Genomic DNA, 24,131 nt, shown 5'->3' with positions numbered 1-24,131 from the left:
TCCCTGTGTTATACAGTAGGTCCCTGTTGTTTATCTATTTGATACGTAGTAGTATGTATACATTAATCCCAAACTACTAATTTACACCCCCCCCACACCCCACTAGCCCCTTTGCTAACCATAAGTTTGTTTGTCTGTGAGTCTCTTTTTTTTTATATAAATATATTTATTTCAATCTCTTTCCAGCTGTTAACCAGTGTATGTGTAGGTTTATTAAGGGATATAAGAAACACTTTTATTTATTTATTTATTTATTTATTTATTTATTTATTTTTGGCTGTGTTGGGTCTTCGTTTCTGTGCGATGGCTTTCTCTAGTTGCAGCGAGCAGGGGCCACTCTTCATCGCGGTGCGCGGGCCTCTCGCTGTCGCGGCCTCTCTCGTTGCGGAGCACAGGCTCCAGACGCACAGACTCAGTAGTGTGGCTCACAGGTCTAGTTGCTCTGTGGCATGTGGGACCTTCCCAGACCAGGGCTCGAACCCGTGTCCCCTGCATTGGCAGGCAGATTCTCAACCACTGCGCCACCAGGGAAGCCCTGTGAGTCTCTTTCTGTTTTGTAAATAAGTTCATTTGTATAATTTTTTAAGATTCCACATATAATTGACATCATATTTGTCTTTCTCTGACTTCACTTAATATGATAATATCTAGGTTCATCCATGTTGCTGCAAATGGCATTATTTCTTTCTTTTTTATGGCTCAGTAGTATTCCATTGTGTGTGTGTGTGTGTGTGTGTGTGTGTATGTCTATGTACACACACACCACATCTTCTTTATTCATTTGTTAATGGGCATTTAGGTTGTTTCCATGTTTTCTTATTGTAAACAGTACTGCTGTGAACACTGAGGTATATGTATCTTTTTGAATTAGAGTTTTTGTCATTTCCCGATATATACCCAGGAGTGGGATTGCAGGATCATATGGTAGGTCTATTTTTAGTTTTTAAAGGAATCTCCATACTGTTCTCCATAGTGGCTGCACCAATTTATATTCCCACCAACAGTATAGGAGGGTTCCTTTTTCTCCACACTCTCTCCAGCATTCGTAGACCTTTTAATGATGGCCATTCTGACTGGTGTCAGGTGATATCTCATTGTAGTATTTTTTTTTTTTTTTTTTTTTTGCCACACCACACAGCTTGGGTTTGCAGGATGTTAGTTCCCTGAGCAGGGATCGAACCCAGGCCCCCTGCAGTGGAAGCACAGAGTCTTAACCACTGGACCGCCAGGGAATTCCTGCTCATTGTAGTTTTGATTGCATTTCTCTAATAATTAGCGACACTGAGAATCTTTTCATGTGTCAGTTGGCCATCTGTATGTCTTCTTTGAAGAAATGTCTATTTATGTCTTCTGCCCATTTTTTGATTGAGTTGTTTGTTTTTTTGATATTAAGTTATATGAGCTGTTTGTATATTTTGGAAATTAATCCCTTGTCAGTAGCATCATTTGCAAATGTTTTCTCCCAGTCTGTAGGTTGTCTTTTCATTTTGTTTGTGGTTTCCTTTGTTGTGCAAAAGTTTTTAAGTTTAATTAGGTCCCATTTGTTTATTTGTTTTTATTTCCATTACTCTAAGAGACGGACCCATAAAATATCATGCAATTTATGTCAAAGAGTGTTCTGCCAATGTTTTCCTCTAAGAGTTTTATAGTATCTAGTCTTATATTTAGGTCTTTAATCCATTTTGAGTTTATTTTTGTATATGGTGTTAGAGAATGTTCTAATTTCTTTCTTTTACAGGTAGCTGTCCAGTTTTCCCAGCACCACTTATTGAAGAGAATGTCTTTTCTCCATTGTATATTCTTGCCTCCTTTGTTGCAGATTAACTGACCATAAGTGCATCGGTTTATTTCTGGGCTTTTTATCCTGTTCCATTCATCTATGTGTCTCTTTTTGTGCCAGTACCATATTTTTTGATGACTGTAGCTTTGCAGTATAGTCTGAAGTCAGGAAAAGTGATTCCTCCAGCTCTGTTCTTCTTTCTCAAGATTGTTTTGGCTGTTTGGGGGTCTTTCGTGTTTTCATACAAACTTAAAAAATTTTTATTCTAGTACTGTGGTAATCTGATAGGGATTGCACTGAATCTGTAGATTGCCTTGGGTAGTATGGTCATTTCAACATTATTGATTCTTCCAAGAAAATGGTGTACCTTTCCATCAGTTTGTGTCATCTTCAATTTCATCACTGTCTTACAGTTTTGGGGGGGGGTATAGGTCTATTGCCTACTTAGGTAGGTTTATTCCTAGGTATTTTATTCTTTTTGATGCAGTGATAAATGGGATTGTTTCCTTAATTTCTCTTTCTGATATTTCATTGTTTGTGTATAGAAATATAACAGATTTCTGTATATTAATTTTTTATCTGGCAACTTTATCAAATTCATTGATGAGCTCTAGTAGTTTTCAGGTAGCATCTTTAGGATTTTCTATGTATAGCAACATGTCATCTGCAAACAGTAACAGTCTTACTTCTTTTCCAATTTGGATTCCTTTTATTTCTTTTTCTTTTTCTGACTGCTGTGGCTAGGACTTCCAAAACTACATTGAATAAAAGTGGTGAGAGTGGGCATCCTTGTCTTGTTCCTGATCTTAGAGGAAATGCTTTTTGTGTTTCACCATTGAGTATGATGTTAGCTGTGGGTCCGTCATATATGGCCTTTATTATGTTGAGGTTTTTTCTCTCTATGCCTACTTTCTGAAGAGTTTTTATCATAAAAGTTTTACCATAAAAACAAAAGGGGGGAAAATAAGACCTACGAAAACAAATCCAAAACAATTAATAAAATGGCAATAAGAACATAACATATCAATAAACATATCAATAATTACCTTAAATGTAAATGGACTAAATGCTCCAACCAAAAGACACAGACTGGCTGAATGGATACACAAACAGGACCCATATATATGCTGCCTATGAGAAACTCATACAGATCTAGAGACACATACAGACTGAAAGTGAGGGGACAGAAAAAGGTATTCCACATGAATGGAAATCAAAAGAAAGCCAGAGTAGCAATACTAGCATCAGACAAAATAGACTTTAAAATAAAGACTGTCACAGGAGACAAAGAAGGACACTACATAATGATCAAAGGATCAATCCAAGAAGGAGATATAACAACTGTAAATATATATGCACCCAATATTGGAGCACCTCAATATATAAGGCAAATGTTAACAGACATAAAAGGAGAAATTGGCAGTAACACAATAATAGTGGGGGACTTTAACACCTCACTTACATCAATGGACAGATTATCCAGACAGAAAATCAGTAAGGAAACACAGGACTTAAATGACACATTAGACCAGATGGACTTAATTGATATTTAAAGAGCATTCCATCCGAAAGAAGCAGAGTCCACATTCTTTTCAAGAGCACATGGAACATTCTCCAGGATAAATTACGTGCTAGGCCACAAAGCAAGCCTTGGTAAATTTAAGAAAACTGAAATCACATCAAGCATCTTTTCTGACCACAACGTTATAAGGCTAGAAATCAACTACAAGAAAAAAATTGCAAAATTCAAACACACAGAGGCTAAACAATATGCTACTAAACAACCAATGGATCACTGAAGAAATCAAAGAGGAAATCAAAAAATACCTAGAGACAGACGAAAGGAAATAAGTAGTTTTTAAAAATTTGTTTAAAACTATTTCATTCTCTTTCAAAAAGTTATGTATTATATACAAGATACCTAAGTTATTTTTCAAATAAACAAGTACAAACAAATTCAGGAATACATATTTTTAAAAAAACCTTCATAAACTTTGTCCTAGAATTCAAAGTCCTACCATGTCTTAGGTGAACTGACATAGAATAATCAATACAATGACATATCCTTTAAATAATTTAAAAATCTGCCTGTTTGATTTGAATCTTATTCAAATATGTAGTTTTCCCTAGGCACCCATTCAACTACATGTATTACTTGCACTTAGGTTTGGTTGACTGAAAGAATCAGAGTGGAGGATGGAAGAGGAGGCAGTGATGTAAACAAAACAGAATGTTAGGTCTCCCTCAAATAAATATCTGAGTAGGTGGATTACTCTGTGAATTTCCTATTATAACACAGATAATCATAATTGATGGATAAGTTGCGGTATCTGCATTGCTCACAGTCTATTATAAGAATATTACCCCCAGTTTTTTTTAATAAAGATTGACTATTACTTACAAAAAAAGGTTAAAATTACTATCAATATGGAATAATCATTTCAGTGTTTAATATACAAATGTGTGAACAGGTTGATTTTTTTAAAGTAACATTTACATTATCAACCATTGAAATAAACAATTATATTTATTGAAAAAAAAAAGGCATATCCTAATACCATTCCTGGGCATCAACAGTAAAGAAGGAATCTTTTTGCCATTCAGGCAAAAAGTTCAATTCATCTACAACGTGGAAAAAATCAGGCTGGCTTCACTCTTTGCTGCAGCAGTATGTAGTGCTAGAAGATAGTGGAGCAATGCTTACCAAATCCTTAGGGAGAAAAGGGGTGATGAAAATCTACACATCAAAATCCCATTCCAGTATCAAGTGTAACAGCAATATAAACATTTTTGAATGTGCAAGAAATTAAGAACTACATTTTCCCAAAAACTCTTCTCAAAAAAAGATGAATTTCAACCAACAAAGAAATTAACAGAAAAACTATCACTAAAGAATGATGACAGTCACCAAATCTATTTAATTCTTAAGGCTAAGACTAAACCTATGGGAATAATGGATTTCATAGCAGGATGTGAAGAAACTTTAACATTTAATGAATTAACCCCTTTAATACCTGAAAACATTTCTATGCTTAATTAGAGAAATGTTGCTCAATATAAATCAGCATGTGAGTTCATTTAATCTTAACTCGCAAGTTAGTCCAACCCTGTGAACTTCATAGGGCAAGCAAATGAAGTTTTTGTCACTTCAATCACACCTCTGCTCAAATCTGCCTCTTCTTTTCCAATTCGGACACTTTTCCTTTCTTTTTCCTGCCTAATTCCTCTGGCTAAAACTTCTGGTACAACAGTGAATAGCAGCAGTGAAAGTGAGCATCTTTGTCTTGCTCCTGATCATAGGGGAGGGGCTTTCGGTCTTTCACCATTGAATATGGTGTTGTCTATGGGCTTTTCATGAATGTCCTTTATCATATTGAGGAAGTTCTCTTCTATTCCTAGTTTGCTAAGTGTTTGTCTAAAAGGGTGTGGAATTTTGTCAATACTTTTTCTCCATTGAGATTATGTTTTTTTTCTTTTGTTCTAATGTGGTGTATTACATTTACTATATTTTCTTATGCTGAAACACCCTTGCATTACTTAGTCATGGTATATAATACTTTTAATATGCTGTTGGATTTGGTTTTCTAGTATTTTCTTGAGAATTTTTGCATCTATATTCATAAAAGATACAGCTGTAGTTTTCTTTTCTTGTGGTATCAGAGTGATGCTGGCTTCATAGAATGAGTTAGGAAATGTTCCTTCCTCTCCAATTTTTTTGAAGTTTGAGAAGCAATGGCATTAATTCTTCTTTAAATGTTTGGCAGAATATACCAATGAAGCCACTCCCCTTGGACTTTTCTTTGCTGAGAGCTTTTCTTTTGAGAGGCTTTTGACTCCATCTCTTTATTTGTTATAGGTCTGTTCAAATTTTTTACTTCTTGAGTCAGCAATTTGTATATTACTAGGAATTTGTCCATTTCATGTAGGTTACCTAATTTATTAGAAATACAATATAATTGTTCACAGTACTGTTTTATAATCTTTTTTATTTCTGTAAGGTCAGTAGAAATGTCTCTAGTTTTATTTCTGATTTTAGTGATTTACATTTTTTTTTATTCTTAGTATAGCTTAAACTTTGTCAATTTTGTTGATCTTAAAAAAAAACAATTTTTGGTTTTGTTGATCCTCTGTATTGTTTTTCTGTTCTCTATTTCATTTATCTCCATTCTAATCTTTATTACTTCCTTCTTTCTGTAGCTGTGGGGTAAGTGTACTCTTCTTTTTCTAATTCCATGAGGTATAAAAGTTAGGTTATTGATTTGAGATCTTTTTTCTTACATAATGTAGGCATTTACAGTTATATAAATCTCTCTATTAGCACTGCTTTTGCTTCATCCTATAAGTTTTGGTAAGTTGTGTTTTTGTTTTCTTTCCTCTCAAAGTATTTTCTAATTTCCCCTTTGACCCATTGGTTAGTTAAGAGCTCTGCTCAAATTGGAAGCCTTCTCTGACACCATTGTATGAAAGAGCTATTACTCCCAAACTCCCAGGCACTCTATACTTCCCTGCACTTTTCTTCTTGAAATATTTTTTCATACTACTTATCTCCATCTGAAATTCTATGTTATCACTTGTTGACTTACTTAGTCTGTCTATATTCACTAAAGTCTAAGCTCTAAAATGGGAAGCACTCTGTTTTGTGTATTGTGTATCCTTGGCACTAAATAAATTATTTGTTGGGGCTTCCCTGGTGGCGCAGTGGTTGAGAGTTCGCCTGCCGATGCAGGGGACACGGGTTCGTGCCCCGGTCCGGGAAGATCCCACATGCCGCGGAGCGGCTGGGCCCGTGAGCCATGGCTGCTGAGCCTGCGCGTCCGGAGCCTGTGCTTCGCAACGGGAGAGGCCACAACAATGAGAGGCCCACATACCGCAAAAAAAAAAAAAATAAAAAAAAAATAAATTATTTGTTGAACAAACCCGTTTAATCTAATTGTGGAATCCAATTTTTCACCATGAATACTGTGACATTTTATTCCAAATGAGAAAGATGCATGTGGCTTATTCTTCTTGAACTGGGACATACTTGAGGAAAAGCAAAAGCCATTTTAACTAATCCCAAATCACAGTCTTTCTATAAAATAATATAAAAACCTACATTAGAATTCTTGAGATAAAGATGAAGAATGAGTTTACATTTCCTATCCTGTATTTTTCAGTCATGCTTCTTTAGCCTCCTTTACAGTTAATGGGTACAGTATGGTTTGCTCTATTTACACTACTTCCCAGTTGTTTAATTAACATCATTACTGTGCCATCAGTCACTGCCCGATTATACATGACTCATTCATTAGAAAGATGACACAGGTTTTTCACTTTTAAAGTATATTTAAATATATTAAACTATTCTCTCAATTGAAAAATTACCAGTATAATTCAGCCTAGATATTTCCCACACAACTAGGTGTAACTATAAATATAGGAATGCACAGAAAACTTTTTGTTAAATGGATAATCAATCACTCTCAGGTAAAACCTTATTTTCTAAATTCAGTTGTAGTACCACTGAAATTCCCTAAACTGATGGGTACTCCTGTATTCATTTTCTGTGGATGCTGTAACAAATTACCATGACCTTGGTGGCTTAAAACCACAGAAATCTATTTTCTCACAGTTCTGGAAGTCAGAAGTCTGAAATCAAGGTGTCTGTAGGGCCAGGCTCTCTCTCGAGTCTCTAAGGGAGAATTCATTCCTCGTCTCTTTCAGCATCTGGTGGCTGCCAGAATTCCCTGGCTTATAGCCACAGCACGCCAATCTCTATCACCACTGTCACAATGACTCCTCCTTTTCTTTTTGTCACATTTCCCTCTACCTCCCTCTTACAATGCCACTTGCAATGGCATTAAGGCCCATCCAGATAATCCATGATTATCTCATTTTAAGATCTTTAACTTAATCATATCTACAAAAACCCCTAAATAAGTAAGGTTTAAATAAATAAGGTTCACATTCACGAGTTCTAAGGATTTGGTATGGGTTTCTTTTGGAGGTCATTTTTTGTCCTACTACACTTACTTAATCAGGTGATCCAATTTATCAAGAATAACGGGACAAACTAACATCATGTATCTCCTGTTATCATGCCCTGAGAAAGAAACTACATCACCTATGCAGTATTCCTGCCAAAAATGCATAACATGAATCAAGTCATAAGAAAACAATCAGACAAACCCAAACTGAGAGATATTCTTCCAAAATGTTAATGTCACGAAATAAGAAAATTTCCAAATTGAAGAGGTTCAAGACGCATAACAATTAAATGCAATGTGTGATCTTAGACTGGTTCCTGGATTGTGAGGAAAAAATTTTTTTCTACAAAAAGCCACTTATTAGGACAACTGGTACAATTTGAATATGGATTGTATATTAGATAACAGCATTGTATCAACATTAATTCCTGAAGTTGATCATTGTGTTATGGTTAGAAAATTAATGAGAGGGCTTCCCTGGTGGCACAGTGGTTAAGAATCTGCCTGCCAAGGCAGGGGACACGGGTTCGAGCCCTGGTCTGGGAAGATCCCACATGCCGTGGAGCAACTAAGCCCGTGCGCCACAACTACTGAGCCTGCGCTCTAGAGCCCGCGAGCCACACCTACTGAACCCAAGTGCCACAACTACTGAACCCTTGCGCCTAGAGCCCATGCTCCGCAACAAGAGAAGCCACCACAATGAGAAGCCCACGCACCGCAACGAAGAGTAGCCCCCTCACTCCACAACTAGAGAAAAGCCCACACACAGCAATGAAGACCCAAAAATAAAATAAAAAATTCTTTGAAAAAAGAAAATTAATGAGAGAGAAACAGTGAGGTAAAGCAAATATCGCAAAAGAATAATTTATGAATCTAAGTAGAGGGTTCATGGCTGAACTATTCTTGAAACTTTGTTGTTAGTTTATTCACTGAACTATTCTTGAAACTTTGCTGTTAGTTTCAACTTTTTCAAAACAAAAACTTGAAAAAAATGGTTTTCTTCAAATGAAGCAAAAATGGTTTTCTTCAAATGAAGCAAGTCTGTATTAACAGCAAATAACTGCCAAAAAATTATACTTTGCCTAAAAATTTAAACTAAAAAAAAAAAAAAATCCAACTATAGTGTAAAGCTTCCTGGTCCTTTGGCCATTCCCTCCAAAAGAGCAGTACATTTTCCTGTTTGTCCACCATCAAGGAAGACTGAGCACAAACAAGAAATCATCATTAAAATACACATACATTCATGTATGGAGATAAAAAGAATCATTTCTTGTCAAAAAGGAAAATAAGGGCTTCCCTCGTGGCGCAGTGGTTGGGAATCCACCTGCCTATGCAGGGGACACGGGTTCGAGCCCGGGTCTGGGAAGATCCCACATGCTGTGGAGCAGCTGAGCCCTGTGCGCCACAACTACTGAGCCTGCGCTCTAGAGCCCGCGAGCCACAATTGCTGAAGTCCGTGCATCTGGAGCCTGTGCTCCACGGCGGGAGAGGCCACTGCAATGAGGGGCCCATGCAGTGCAGCGAAGAGTAGCTCCCACTCGTGGCAACTAGGGAAAGCCTGTGTGCATTAATGAAGACCCAACACAGCCAAAAATAAATAAATAAATAAAATTTTTTTAAAACTTAAAAAAAAAAGGAAAATAAAACAACGCAAAGAAAGAAGTTAAATATTCATCCTGTTGAGCACCCCACAGAGGAGATACAAAGTGTATGATTAAACCAGAATGCCTGGAAATGACATCCCTATATTGTCTTTCCAAAACCAGATTCAGACTTATGAAACAGACAGCATATAAGGGAAACCACATTTTAACCACAGAGACTCACTGAGGAATGTTATACATAAGAGAAACTATTATTATTTTAATTTTTTAAACTTAGAGAACAGATTGGGCACTATCCTAAAGTAGCAACACACAAATTAGGGGAGAGAGGGCAGCAACTCATCTCATAATAAGCATAATCCATGACTCTAGTTTCGGGTCAGCAAATAACAATCACTGAAAAGTTTCTCTCCCTTATGCCCCTTACTGGCAAATTGAATTATGTCCAAATAAGAATTATATAATCAGACTAACACCTCCCATAAGAATCTAAACAAAAGACAACAAACCTGAAACTTCAAGTAAAACAAAATATTGAAAAAGCATGTCTTGCAAGAAAACAAATACCTTCCCCAAACATGATTGAAAACTTACCTTCTGGCACAGGAAAAACTTCAGCTATTGAGCCTAAAATGGTTAAAGCTGAAAATCTAGTTGGGTAGGAAGAGCCAGGAAATAATGCTTCAAAAAGACTGTTGCAAATGGATGACATGAAATTCTAAAAAAAAAAAATTTACAGTAAGTATAATTGAGCTAACTCACAATAGGTTATCTTGAAAGTATCACTACTATTACTCTGAAGAGTGAATTTTTTTCTAATTTGGAGAGAAAAGATATTTTAAAACAATACTAGTTGTTCACTTTGCTTGACAATTCAGATTGGCACCCTTGACCATGAGCTCATGACTTCAGTGAACCCTATCTTTATAGAGTCAACAAGAAGGACAGAAGAAAACGAAAACACTAATTTAAAAAGATATGTGTGCCCCCATGTTCACTGCAGCATTATTTACAACAGTCAAGATATAGAAACAGCATAAGTGTCCAAGGATGGATAAACAGATAAATAAATCAGACAGAAAAAGACAAAGACTTAATGATCTCTCTTTTATATAGAATTAAAAAATTAAAAACAAAAACAAAAACCAACCTCATAAATACAGAGAACAGGCTGGTGGTTGCCAAGGGTCGGGTGCAGGAGGATTTGGAAAAATGGGTGAAGAGAGTCAAAAGATACAAACTTCCAGATATAAAATAAAATAAATAGGCCATGGGATGTAATGTACAATAGAGTGACTATAGTTAATACTACTACATTGTATATTTGAAAGTTGCTAAGAAAGAAACCTTTTTCTAACTTTGTATGGTGACAAATGTTAACTAGACCTAATGTGGTAATCATGTCCCAGTAGATACAAATGTCTAACCACTGTATTGTACACCTGAAACTATTATGTCAATTATACCTGATTTAAGTTAAAAAACAACAACAACAACAACAACAAAAAGTACAGTTCTAAACGTAGTCCAGACCAGAAAAAACATTTTTCTGGTGAAAACATGATCCATTCTGCCCTGACTTGTATTAAAGTTGTATGAATACTGATTTTCTTCACCAGAAGCATTCAGGCATCAAAGGTATATATACTTTTTTTTTAAAGTTTTAAAATGACCAAAGATATATCCAATATATACTACTTGATACATTTGATAAATACTTGATATCTGGCTATAATGACATATTTCATGACAAAGATCTAGCTATTCCACTGTCTTCTATCTGCCTCTCTGAGACTCCTATTCCACCTTTCTGTTTATACAAATGATTAGAAATGAAAACTTTTAGTGAAATGCAATAAAAAAAGCAATGTGGGAAATAGTTTATCCAGGATAAAGTCTTCTTCCTCTAATTAAAAAAAAAAAATAATTTCTCCCTAAGGCCAAAGGAAAAACATATAAGGAAAAGCTGTGATTCTCAAGCCTCTCATACACTGCTATGCCCTGACAACATATATTTATAACTAAGCAGCATATAAGCAGCCCTAGTCCCAACCATCTTTAGATAGGATTTCTGCATTCATTTCCTTGGTCAAGGACATACAATCTTGGGGATTTATCCTGTAGGCCCTTACAAGCCCTAAATAAGAGTTTACTAGTGTATTAATTCTATTGGGTTTCAAAGGAATAGGGTAGTTATTGAAAATATCCTAGTTAAACTAGTGTTAATTATAAATGAGTAGTATAGTATTCACATTAAATGGCAACAAGTTCATCCTTTAGGATTTATCTTATCCTAACTGCAGTGTCAATTGTATTTTCAGATATAGTTGTTCTTTCCCTCAACCAGACTGTAACCACAATGGAGGCAGGAACCACAATTTAGACATTTATGTCCTGAACACACTGTACTACACACATAGTAAGGGCTCAATATATGCTCTAGTCCCTTTTAATGGCCCTTGGTGAGGATTCCAGATACCATGGCCTAGCATTCAAAACTCTCTGCTACCCATCTCCAAACTGATTTTCTAACTCATTTCCCATTATTCAATTCCTCTGTCCGGGGACTTCCCTGGTGGTCCAGTGGTTAAGAATCTGTCTTCCAAAGCATGGAACACGAGTTTGATCCCTCATTGGGGAACTAAGATCCCATATGCTGTGGAACTCGCGTGCTGCAACAACTGAGCCCAAGTGCTCTAGAGCCCACGTGCCACAACTAGAGAGACCATGTACTCCAGAGCCCACATACCACAATGAGAGAGAAGCCTGCACGCCACAACAAAGAGCCTGTGCACTGCAACGGAAGATCCTGCATGCCACAACTAAGACCCGACACAGCCAAATAAATAAATAAATATTTTTTAAAAAAACCAAATAGTTAAAAACAAACAAAAAAAGGACTCTGTGCTTCCAATGCAAGGGGCATGGGTTTGATCCCTGGCCGGGGAACTAAGATCCCACATACTGTGGGGCGTGGCCAAAAAACAAAATCCTCTGTCCCTCAAGTATCTTATATGTCACTCATACCAGTGAATTCACCATTCTCCAAATTTTCCCTGTACTCTCTTACCTCCAAGCCTTCCCTCAAGCTGGTACTAGGGAAGAAACTATTCCGATTTGGTTGTCCAGAGCAGATCTGGATTGTAGTCAGGCTCTACCACTTCCTGGCTGAGGACCCTTGGATAGTTTGCTCATTCAACTTTTCCAAGCTTCATTTATCTCACTTGTTAAGTGAGGATAATAATGCCTATCTCACAATTTCACCATTAAAGATTAAAGGAGAACACGGATATAAGGCATTTTATACTTGAAAGTACTCTAGCTAACATATTTTTAAGTATTCTAGCTATTATTTAGGTATGAAATAACCTCCTTCATTAGACTAGAAGACACTTTTTCCCACTCATAGCCTTCTCTTCTCCCAGCACTTAGTCTGTTGACTGGCACTGAGTCCACCACACACCGCATGCGACACCCACTATTCTAATGACGATGATACAACAGTTCCAAAGTTGCAACCTCCAAAAACCAAAAGAGCCTACAGGTGGGAGAAAATATCAGAACTATGAGACTGACTCAGATCAAGACTCTAAAGGACTAGTTTTCAAAAATATATATATTCATAAGCAAAACGAAGAAACCACGCATACATGAACATTCAGAATGTCAAACCACAAAATCAGTTTTGTGTTTGTAAGTACCTAATTGAGATTTCACAAATGTCATTTTATCCCCTGCAAAAAGAAGTAAGGTGTTTCTGAGATCATCTAGCAATGATCTAAAAAGAGCTAAAATATAACTGTTACACACACACACAGTAAACGCTCAATATATACTCTAGTTACTTTTAATGATACCCAGGAAGGCTTTTTAGAGTGACTTAGAGTTTGCAAAGAACATTTCTTGTTTAGTCCTCAAAACCAACCTTTTCAGAGAGGTTACTCATCCCACTTATAGCTAAGTAGACTCATGAAAGTAAGCCAAGTAGTCGGTGGCAGAATTGTTACTAATCATGTCCTTCAAGTTTAGGTTGTGACTTTCTCATCTTTTGTTGAGATTTTACAAAGATGAAGCTGATTTCAGCCTTTGTATAGGAATGTTCTTCTTTAGATGATTTTTAACCTTTAGTAGGTGATAAGTATAACATGGTTCCAATATATCGTTTATTATACTTGTTTCCCTAAATGAAATAAAATAGATGAGCTCTGTCCTCTATCTGGGTCTTAGGAGAAAATAAGCATCTGCTTCTGAGAGGAAAGATTTGGAGTAAGAAACCAGTGAAAAGCTCATTCTGTTCTGATGGGACAGAAATTGAAGGTTGTCAAGCTGAGCCCTGGCCCAGACTGGAGCTGCTATATCTGGGGATCCATCCATGACATTAACCTGGTGCCCTGAAATCCAGTCCTATTCTTCAAGTTCATTCCAAAACAGGGTAGAGAGGAAGCTCTGTAACTGGACCGTGGGCCAGGAGTCACAAACATCAAGCCACTGTTAAGTCATGTTAGACGAAAGGGGAAACAGGCTCAGATGCAGCAGTCATCTACCCCAGGAACGGGTGGAGGAATCAGGGCTGCCAATTACTTTTTAAAGTACTAAATTCATCTGGCTCACATAAGCTGTAAAACATCGAGGCTAGCTCATTAATGTTATTCTTTTTTTAAACATCTTTATTGGAGTATACTTGCTTTACAATAGTGTGTTAGTTTCTGCTTTATAACAAAGTGAATCAGCTATACATATACATACATTCCCCATATCTCCTCCCTCTTGCGTCTCCCTCCCACGCTCCCTATCCCACCCCTCTAGGTGGTCACAAAGCACCGAGCTGATCTCCCTGTGCTATGCAGCTGCTTCCCACTAGCTATCTATTTTACAATTGATAGTGTATATATGTCTATGCCACTCTCTCACTTTGTCCCAGCTTACCCTTCCCCCTCCCCGTGTCAAGTCCATTCTCTACGTCTGAGTCTTTATTCCTGTCCAGTCCCTAGGTTCTTCAGAACAATTTTTATTTTTAGATTCCATATATATGTGTTAGCATATGGTATTTGTTTTGTCTCTTTCTGACTTACTTCACTCTGTATGACAGTCTCTAGGTCCATCCACCTACTACAAATAACTCAATTTCGTTTCTTTTTATGGCTGAGTAATATTCCATCGTATATATGTGCCACATCTTCTTTACCATTCATCTGTTGATGGAAACTTAGGTTGCTTCCATGTCCTGGCTATTGTAAATAGAGCTGCAATGAACACTGTGGTACATGACTCTTTTTTTTTTTTTTGGCAGTACACGGGCCTCTCACTGCTGCGGCCTCTCCCGTTGCGGAGCACAGGCTCTGGACATGCAGGCCCAGTGGCCGTGGCTCAAGGGCCCAGCCGCTCCGCAGCATGCGGGATCCTCCCGGACCGGGGCACAAACCCACATCCCCTGCATCAGCAGGCGGACTCTCAATCACTGCACCACCAGGGAAGCCCCCATGACTCTTTTTGAATTAGGGTTTTCTCAGGGTATATGCCCAGTAGTGGGATTGCTGGGTCATATGGTAGTTCTTTTAGTTTGTTAAAGGAACCTCCATACTCTTCTCCACAGTGGCTGTATCAATTTACATTCCCATCAACAGTGCAAAAGGGTTATCTTTTCTCCACACCTTCTCCAGCATTTATTGTTTGTAGATTTTTTTGATGATGGCCATTCTGACTGGTGTGAGGTGATACCTCATTGTAGTTTTGATTTACCTTTCTCTAATGATTAGTGATGTTGAGCATCCTTTCATGTGTTTGTTGGCAATCTGTATATCTCTTTGGAGAAATGTCTGTTTAGGTTGTCTGCCCATTTTTGGATTAGGTTGCTTGTTTTTTTGATATTGAGCTGCATGAGCTGCTTGTAAATTCTGGAGATTAATCCTTTGTCAGTTGCTTCATTTGCAAATATTTTCTCCCATTCTGAGGGTTATCTTTTCGTCTTGTTTATGGTTTCCATTGCTGTGCAAAAGCTTTTAAGTTTCATTAGGTCCCATTTGTTTATTTTTGTTTTTATTTCCATTTCTCTAGGAGGTGGGTCAAAAAGGACCTTGCTGTGATTTATGTCATAGAGTGTTCTGCCTATGTTTTCCTCTAAGAGTTTTACAGTGTCTGGCCTTACATTTAGGTCTACAGTTTTTTTTATTTGTTTGTTTTTGTTTTTGTGGTACGAGGGCCTCTCACTGTTGTGGCCTCTCCCGTTGCGGAGCACAGGCTCCGGACGCTCAGGTCCAGCGGCCATGGCTCACGGGCCCAGCCACTCCACGGCATGTGGGATCTTCCTGGTCCGGGGCATGAACCCGTGTCCCCTGCATTGGCAGGCGGACTCTCAACCACTGCGCCACCAGGGAAGCCCCACATTTAGGTCTTTAATCCATTCTGAGTTTATTTTTGTGTATGGTGTTAGGGAGTGTTCTAATTTCATTCTTTTACATGTAGCTGTCCAGTTTTCCCAGAATGTTACTCTATAACAGACTTCAAGTCCAGCACTGGTTCCGCAACTCAGGCTACCTTAAGAGAAGTTCCAAAGCACTAGAAGGAATATGTAAAACCCAGCTTGAAGGAAAAAAGCACAGAAATACTATTCACCAAGAGTATTTACTTCTCTTTAATGTTTATTCAAAACTGTTTTAGGTTTCTTAAAAATCTGTGTATCTAGAAATCTATCACCTACCTTATATTGCTGTAAAGATACAGAAGGGTGCTGTCTGGTTAACTCATTCTCTGGTTCATGTTTGGATTTACTTTGTTCCAGTTTATAAAGTACCTGAGAACTTTCCTGTATCCTACAAAACAACTTTGAAAAGAAAAATGAAGCACACGTGAGCCACATTAACCTTAAACATCAGCTTGAAAGGCAAAGGAAGAACTTTCTAAACTCTTTAGACTAAAACTTCAGGCAAGGGGAGTACTGTTTTTTAAACTCAATATTTAAACAGTGTTTCTTTTTGACAGAAAATTAACCTTTACATTTTAAAAACCAAAAACCAAATATTACTGCAAATCAGAATCCACAGTCATAAAGCCACAGTTCTATTTCCCGTAGGTCGGCATGAACCTAAAGATGATATACTCACTTCTACTCTCTACCAACTCTTCACCCCAGAAGTGTGTCAGATGATTAATTCAAGCTGAATTATTCAATAATGACCATTTCTTGAGGCACTTACAGGAACGATAAAAATACAAAGACATCCTTCCTCCTCTTACTAAAGTTTACTTAAAATGCCTTATACCCTGAAAACTCCAGTGCTAGATTTTTTTTTTTCCTTTCAAAAAGAGAGTTCAAGGCTGATTTATTACACCAACGTGAAAGGACTTTTCACTCTGGATTTTAACCCCAAATATAAACTTCATGGAATCACAGAACAAAGCGTTCACAGAAGGGCCATGAAGAGCTGTGGTAGTCCAATCCCATGACCCTTATTCCCACACTCTCCTCGGATCTGGGCTCTTTTTAAAAATAATTCCAGAGCAAAGTTCACCACTTTCCTACACTTTCTGAAAAGAAAGTTTACCTTTTTAAGAAGAGAACAAATCTGTTGCCGCACTCCTGGAGACTGACTGTTAAGATTGTATGTGATAAAGAACTGAATGCACTCCATTTCTTCTGTGGAAACAATTTCTGTGCTTCGATTACTTTCACAAAGCAAGCCTAACGTATCGATCCGTACCTAAAATACACCAAGCAATAAAATGTTAACTTTTCAATGAAATAAGCAAAGCCTAAACCACTTGATGGGTTTAATTATTTACACAGGCTACCAAAGGTGGGGGGGGAGGGAAGGTAAACCTCAGTTTACCCACGTGTACTTCAGAAAGGTTCCATAATCCCAAAGTTCCTGTGGTTATTTCCTATAAAATTATTTTATTAAATGTGCAAATTGGGTATTTTATTACAGTCAAAAATCTTGGGCTTCAAAGCCAAAAAAATTTTATTAAAGTCAAAAATCCCTGGTGGCGCAGTGGTTGAGAGTCCGCCTACCGATGCAGGGGACACAGGTTCGTGCCCCGGTCCGGGAAGATCCCACATGCCACGGAGCGGCTGGGCCCGTGGGCCGTGGCCGCTGAGCCTGAGCATCCGGAGCCTGTGCTCCGCAATGGGAGAGGCCACAGCAGTGAGAGGCCCGCATACCCGCCCCCCCCCTCCCAAAAATCTTAGAGATTCTTATTTCACAGTAATGCTCAACTTCATTCTTTTTTCTCAGTGACCACTCTGCCCCAGGACCACATCATCTCACTCTCCAATTACTGTCTTGAACATGTCATTGGTTTCTTTTTGCTCCCACTCTGGAAATGCATCTCTGTTTCCATTCATGCCACTTCCTGGCTGGAGGCAGAGTGGCTCTGCTTCCCAGTTACCAACTGGATAAAATCCGAAGTCTTCAACCAAGCATTGGAGGCTTCCATAAAATGGACAAAATACTCCACTCCTGCCAAACGATGTCTTTAGTCACCCTTCAGCCCTTGTTTACTGTGTCCTTCCATTTTGAGTAGGCGCCAGTGCTTCCCCTCCTCAGATCACATTTATCACTTTCCTACTCAATCACCATCTATAATCAGATCAATCTCTTCTTCTAAGCTTCCCCAGTCTTTATGCATAAAGGTACACTTGTATCTGCATTGTCTTCTAAGAGTTTCCAGTTGTCTTATGCAGGTTTCCTTATTCTCTCAACTAAACTTTAAGTAGCCTGAGTACAATGTCTATACTCTTCCCTTTCTATTCATCCTTCTTATGGAGCCCTTAAAACAGTGCTGGGAATAATGTAGGGGCTTCTATATCACACTGTTAAATGAGTAAATGAATAAGCAATCTACCGCATGTATATGAATTCCCAGTTATTTTGTTTACTTACTTGGCAGTGCTGATGAATTAAGCCTTGCTTTATTCTTGCACTGGACACAAGGTCCCTCCAGGCATCAGTTGCAGACTGAAGATGTCCATGAGCTCTAGCTGTTCGTAGACAAGCCATCAAAGCTCCCAGAGCCCCTCTGCTGTCATAAGACCCTAAGGATGGAAAAGATTACTCGTGGCTCAAAACTCAGTAACAAAGACCACCACTGTGCTATTTAAAAACTACAAAATTCACATGTTTCCAATTAACATTTCAAGAAACAAAAATCACATTTTAAGCTAAATTCTAACATGAATTAGTGTTTCTATTATAAAATCATTATTTAAAAGGATTTAATAGTTCTTAAATCAATAATTTCAGTAAGCATAATCCATTTATTGTTAACTTAAAAAAATCATAATTTTTGGCTGATATTTTTACCTTTCCCTTGACAGTTAGAAAACAGACCATCAAGTCAATCAGGAAAAAAATCAAGTGAAGAAATATTTAAAACAATAAAAATAACTAAAATGACTTTCAGCCGAAAATAGGAAAAACACTTCAGTGGCTAAAGACCATTATTTCTCTAAAAACAAACACTGAACCTCTCTATATTTTGGAGTTACAGTTTCTTCTTAGCAAAGGAGATAAAAGGGGGATCACGAAGAACCTGATGCTTTCAGAGGCCAGGACATCAGCCATTACTAAGGGGACAGGGAGCTCTGGCTCACAGGACACCTTGATTTAAAATAAAGACTGCCTAGCTTCAGAACAGATTCACGGATCCTCAGCTTTAGATGGCTTCTCAAAAATGCAAGGACAATTATTGTTAAAAATTATAAATAAGGCTCATTTTTGTGTACAGGAATCCAATTTTCCAGCTATCTCATGGTTATTCTTTGAAGGATTGAAAGATTTTAACTTAAATTTTAGTTAGAAATACTCTTAAAATGTGGTGTAGGGTACCATATTCCTGCTTTGTTAAACAGAATATGATAATTTTAACATTTACATGAGGAGTCAGGATCATCGTTTTATATATTAATTACTAAATTATGCTTCAATGCAGTGATTCTTTCAAGGTTACTGAGTTTCAATGGGATGTTTATGCTTATTCTAAATGACCAGAGAGAGCTGTTTCCTGAGGTCATGCTTCTAAATTTTTTATCTCTTTCCCAGAGACAAATACTTGCTACTGCCTATTTACCTGTCTTTAACCTTGCCTAAAACAATTTTTAATTACCATTTCAATCACTTGAATAAGCAAATTATATAAAACACACAAACGTTTACTCCAGTCTGACAACCAAATAATAAAAACTTGGTAAAATGAATTAAAACCTAGTAATAAAGGAAACCTCATAATCGTAACTGGGATCAATCCTTAGCCTGTAGAAATGACTTCAGCCAAAAAACTCTATTCAGCTAGGTACAGGAACATTCGTTTCAATCCAAAATTTCTGTCTTTAATATCCTCCTTTACTATTCATAGAAATGGTAATATTTAAATTTGCATATGGGCAACATCTGCCTAGGTACCTAAACTTAAGCATCCTAACTAGAAATTACTAAAACAAAAAAATTCATTTTCTTACCAGTTTTAGCATCAGCAGAAGTCTGAAGAATCTTTACCATGTAGCTTAAGCTTTCAGGGTTGCAATTCAATAATTTTGGCAAGTAATAATCAATCACGTAAGATTTTTGATCCAGATTTCCTTCACACAATATAAACAGGAGAGGAGAAACCCAAGTCTCATGCCACTTGTCAATCCAAGTGCTGTCAAGAGCCTGGGATTTCAAACAATTCTTATGATTTTTAAACATGGTTTCCAAGAGGTCACTTGCATAAGGCACCAAGGACTGGTCCCCCATCACCTCTAAGATTTGCGATGGAATAGTTTTAGCTAATGCCAAAATATGTTCAATTCCTATGTAATCTACTAAACAACCAAGGCATGTGTACTTTCCTTTACTATGCCATTCCAATCGCAAAAGACTCTCAGTCAGTTGAAAAATGAAACTATCAGCAGCCAAATCTGAACCTGACTCTTCCAGGGCAAGCTGGTGCATTTGGAGAATATTTCTGAATATGATTTTGGTTTGGTGTCTCAAAGCATCCAAGGGATGTTCCCAGTGGGTATAGACATATTCCAAAAGTCTCCGAACCACATCTGAATTCCCATTCAGACGGTCCTTTAGGCTTGGGGAACTTGATTCAAGGACTTGTATAGCTGAATTAGTCCAAGATGCCAAAATTCTAGACAGAAACATTTCCAGAGTTGACTCCTTGATCCTGAAGAAAAATGAGTCATATTATTTTATACTGACTAGTAAAAGGAATTTCATTTTATAATCACTCAGACTTTAAAAATATCAATACAAAATATAAAGAATGATCAGAAAATTGAATCATTATTAAATTTACAACAAAAAATTACAAAGCCAAAACAGATCTCAAATTTGCATATGAATCTTTCCATTTCGTAAAAACTAATCCATAAAAGGACACAGGGAAACTTTTGCAGGTGATGGAAATGTTCATTATTTTGACTGAGATGCATCTTTCACAGGTGTTTTAAAATATACTGAGGGGCTAGGGAATATTAGTGGGAATGGAGCTTCTTTCTGGTGTAATGAAAATATTCTAAAGTTGACTGTGGTGATAGCTGCACAACCCTGTAAATACACATACTAAAAAAAAATTGAACTACATGCTTTAAATAGGTGAATTATATGGTATATAAATTATATCTCAATAAACTGTTATAAAATAAACAATGAAGAATAATTTTTAAATTACTTTAAAATATGCACAACTTACATCAAAAAAACACAAAATACAATCCAGTGAAGTCAGAGACCTCATTACATTTCTAGCTTAGGTGCTTAAAAGCAATATGCTATTAGGTAAGCATTTACTTTTCTAAGCTTCACTTTACCCATTCAACAGATTAGATTTCCTATCCTATCTATCAGACATGTGAGGATCACACTGAACTACCTATGCTGAAGTTATTCATAAACTCTAAAGCATTATATGTATAGAAGTGTTTATAATTTTTTTAAATGCTTGCATTAGAGACTGAATGTTAAAATTAATTTTACAAGTGTTTGCTACAGGTTAACCTGCACCAATAATTTCTCTCTCTCTCTCTCCCACCATCCCATCTTCTCCTGTTCTACTTTCATACCCACTTCATTCCCTACACATATCTCCCTTCTAATTTAAGATTATCCTGACCACTTTTCATGGAATTACTAAGTAAGCCAGCTCAGCTGCCATCTTTTAAATGTTTGACAAGCAAAGCAAAATATGAGACAAAACTCACTGTGAACTCAAGGTGAACAGAACACGCACAGTATCCAAGAGCAGGGCCTCCCCACTGGGGCCCATCCTCCCATCCTGCCAATCCAACATGGTGAGTGTCCCCTGACACAGGAATAAGAGAGCTGACTGGGAGACATCAGCACAACAAAGGCTCCTGCAGCAGTTCAAAAGCCACTCGGGGATGCTGGTGTGGTCCACTGAACGGAGAAGCAAACTACTAATCTGGAAAAATATGACAGAGCTGATACACATAAAGCCTCTAAAACTTTCCAGATATTCCAAAATATAAATCCAAAATTCTCTTTCCCCTGAAATGTCCTAGGAAAAACACTGAATCTAAAGGTGAAAAACCCACAAGTGTTAAAATTATCATATCAAGAGGAAAAAAATTGAATCTAAATACATGAACAGTTTTGCTGGTTTGAATGTACTGGGAGAGCACAACACATTGCCACCTGCAGGTGGATGAGATTATTAACTAATGCTTTTTTAGAGGTGATTTGAGAAATTAAAATTTTTAACTTTATCCAATGATAATTACTTTGTGTGAGCTCGTAAAACAGTATACATCTATTTTGTATAAAGTCATTTTGCTCTTAGTAAAGAACTAAAATAAATTCCTAGATAAAACAGCAAGGAAAAAAAAACTGCTAGTACTAAATACAAGAATTGTATTATCAACTTACACCTTCCATACAATCAAATTCCCTGAACAACTGATTCTAGTACAATATTTGGGTTATTCTTAATAAAAATAACATTTATTTTAAAATTACTGTATATATCTATACATTAATCTCTAATTTTAATAACACAAATATCTTTTATGATACTGAGAGATGGAACTGAACAACACTAGAAAAAAACAAGGATATATACCCAAAAATGTTGATAATGATTATCTTTGTGAGACAGATTTACAGGTGACTATTATTGTCTTCTTTCTGCTTTATCCAAAGTTTTGGAAGTCACTTATTATAAGGGAAAAAGGTCACCAGAAAGATTCTGACTACGCAAAAAAAATTTTTTTTAATTCACTTCTTTAAAAAAATTTTTTTAAATTAATTGATTAATTTTTGGCTGCATTGGGTCTTCGTTGCTGCATGCAGGCTTTCTCTAGTTGCGGCAAGCGGGGGCTACTGTTCGTTGTGGTACGCAGTCTTCTCATTACGTTGGCTTCTCTTGTTGCACAGCATGGGCTCTAGGCACATGGGCTTCAGTAGTTGTGGCATGAGAGCTCAGTAATTGTGGCTTGCAGGCTCTGGCGCACGGGCTTAGTTGCTCCGCAGCATGTGGGATCTTCCCGGACCAGGGATCGAACCCGTGTTCCCTGCATTGGCAGGCAGATTCTTAACCACTGCGCCACCAGGGAAGTCCCTAAAAATATTTTTTAAAACATGTGTTGGGACTTCCCTGGTGGTCCAGTGGTTGAGACGTTGCCTTCCAATGCAGGGGGTGTGGGTTCGATCCCTGGTGGGGAGCTGGGATCTGCATGTCTCGGGGCCAAAAAACCAAAACAACATAGAACAGAAGCAGTATTGTGGCAAATTCAATAAAGACTTTAAAAAATGGTCCACATCAAAAAAAATCTTAAAAAGAAAAACGTGTCTATCAATAAAGTACAATTCTAAAAAGGAGATGGACTTACCAAATCAGGAATCTTTTCGGGTGGATGAAACATAGCCTTAATAAAAAGAATAACAGCTAATCCAGATGTACTCTGAATTGTCTGTAAGAGGTCATCTATTTGGCAAAAAAGTAGAAAGCATGTATTAAATGATGATGGATACTGTGGTACAGTAGAAAGAGCAGATGCCATGGGGTCAGACAGTCCTGGGTGTAATTTCTAGCTTGACCACTTCCTAGGTGGATAGGCTTTGACTAAGTTATTTAACGTCCCAGGGATTCAACTTTCTCTTCTGTAAAATGGGAAAAATATAACCCCTACCTGACACAGTTGTTGTAAGGTTGAAATAAATAATGAACATAAAGGCTTTTAGGCCCAGCACACAAATAATCAATGTGATTCCTTCCTTTCTCCTCTAACATCCACTCTCTCCTCCTCTCCACCTACTCTCTCCCAGCACATCTAGCAGCAATACCTCCTATTCCCTCCCTTCCACTGATGCCTCTGCATCCCAATCCCCATGGTACATTACTTTTTCTTGAAGTGATTTCAGGGCTTGTGTAAAGAGCCCACATCAGTGCTAATTACAAACTTTGTTCTCACTGGCACTGTACCCAATGTAACCAAACAATCCTGGCTTACTATCTTCTTTTTGCTTTCTATTAGCCTCTGGTTTGTGAGAAAGTAAACAAAATAATACAGTGAATTATTCACTTTGGGGTAAGAATTATGAATACCTACTATAAGTTATCTTCCAAAAATCTATTCTGCCCTTTATCCCTGTTAATGAACTGTGACTCTGGGAGATCCACGTGCCCAGCCAAAGACAGGATACCTGTTTCCTCAATCTTCCTTGCAACTAAAGGTACCATATGAGGATTCTGGCCAATGGGATGTAAACAGAAATCTTTTGGCTATTTTTGTTCTTCCAGATTAAAGGTAAAGATGCAACTGGCCCTCCTTCCTGC

General features: G+C 37.4%; 1 protein-coding gene across 2 annotated transcripts in view; it reads right to left on the bottom strand.

Annotated features, from left to right (window-relative positions):
• THADA (THADA armadillo repeat containing) overlaps positions 1 to 24,131 on the bottom strand; it is a 64,952-nt gene that overhangs the window by 20,383 nt on the left and 20,438 nt on the right. For both annotated transcript variants that reach the window (XM_081253792.1, XM_081253791.1), the window contains exons 9-15: positions 23,185 to 23,279; positions 21,538 to 21,758; positions 19,804 to 20,501; positions 18,230 to 18,381; positions 16,892 to 17,047; positions 16,048 to 16,170; positions 9,945 to 10,068 (exon numbers count right to left, since the gene is read on the bottom strand). In XM_081253792.1, the coding sequence (XP_081109918.1) occupies positions 9,945 to 10,068; positions 16,048 to 16,170; positions 16,892 to 17,047; positions 18,230 to 18,381; positions 19,804 to 20,501; positions 21,538 to 21,758; positions 23,185 to 23,279 (1,569 nt within the window). The remainder of the gene's footprint in view (positions 1 to 9,944; positions 10,069 to 16,047; positions 16,171 to 16,891; positions 17,048 to 18,229; positions 18,382 to 19,803; positions 20,502 to 21,537; positions 21,759 to 23,184; positions 23,280 to 24,131) is intronic.

Source organism: Mesoplodon bidens (assembly GCF_964165515.1).
Source record: "Mesoplodon bidens genome assembly, chromosome: 14".
In the NCBI taxonomy this organism is placed as follows: domain Eukaryota; kingdom Metazoa; phylum Chordata; class Mammalia; order Artiodactyla; family Ziphiidae; genus Mesoplodon; species Mesoplodon bidens.
This window is presented reverse-complemented; position numbering and strand designations above follow the sequence as displayed.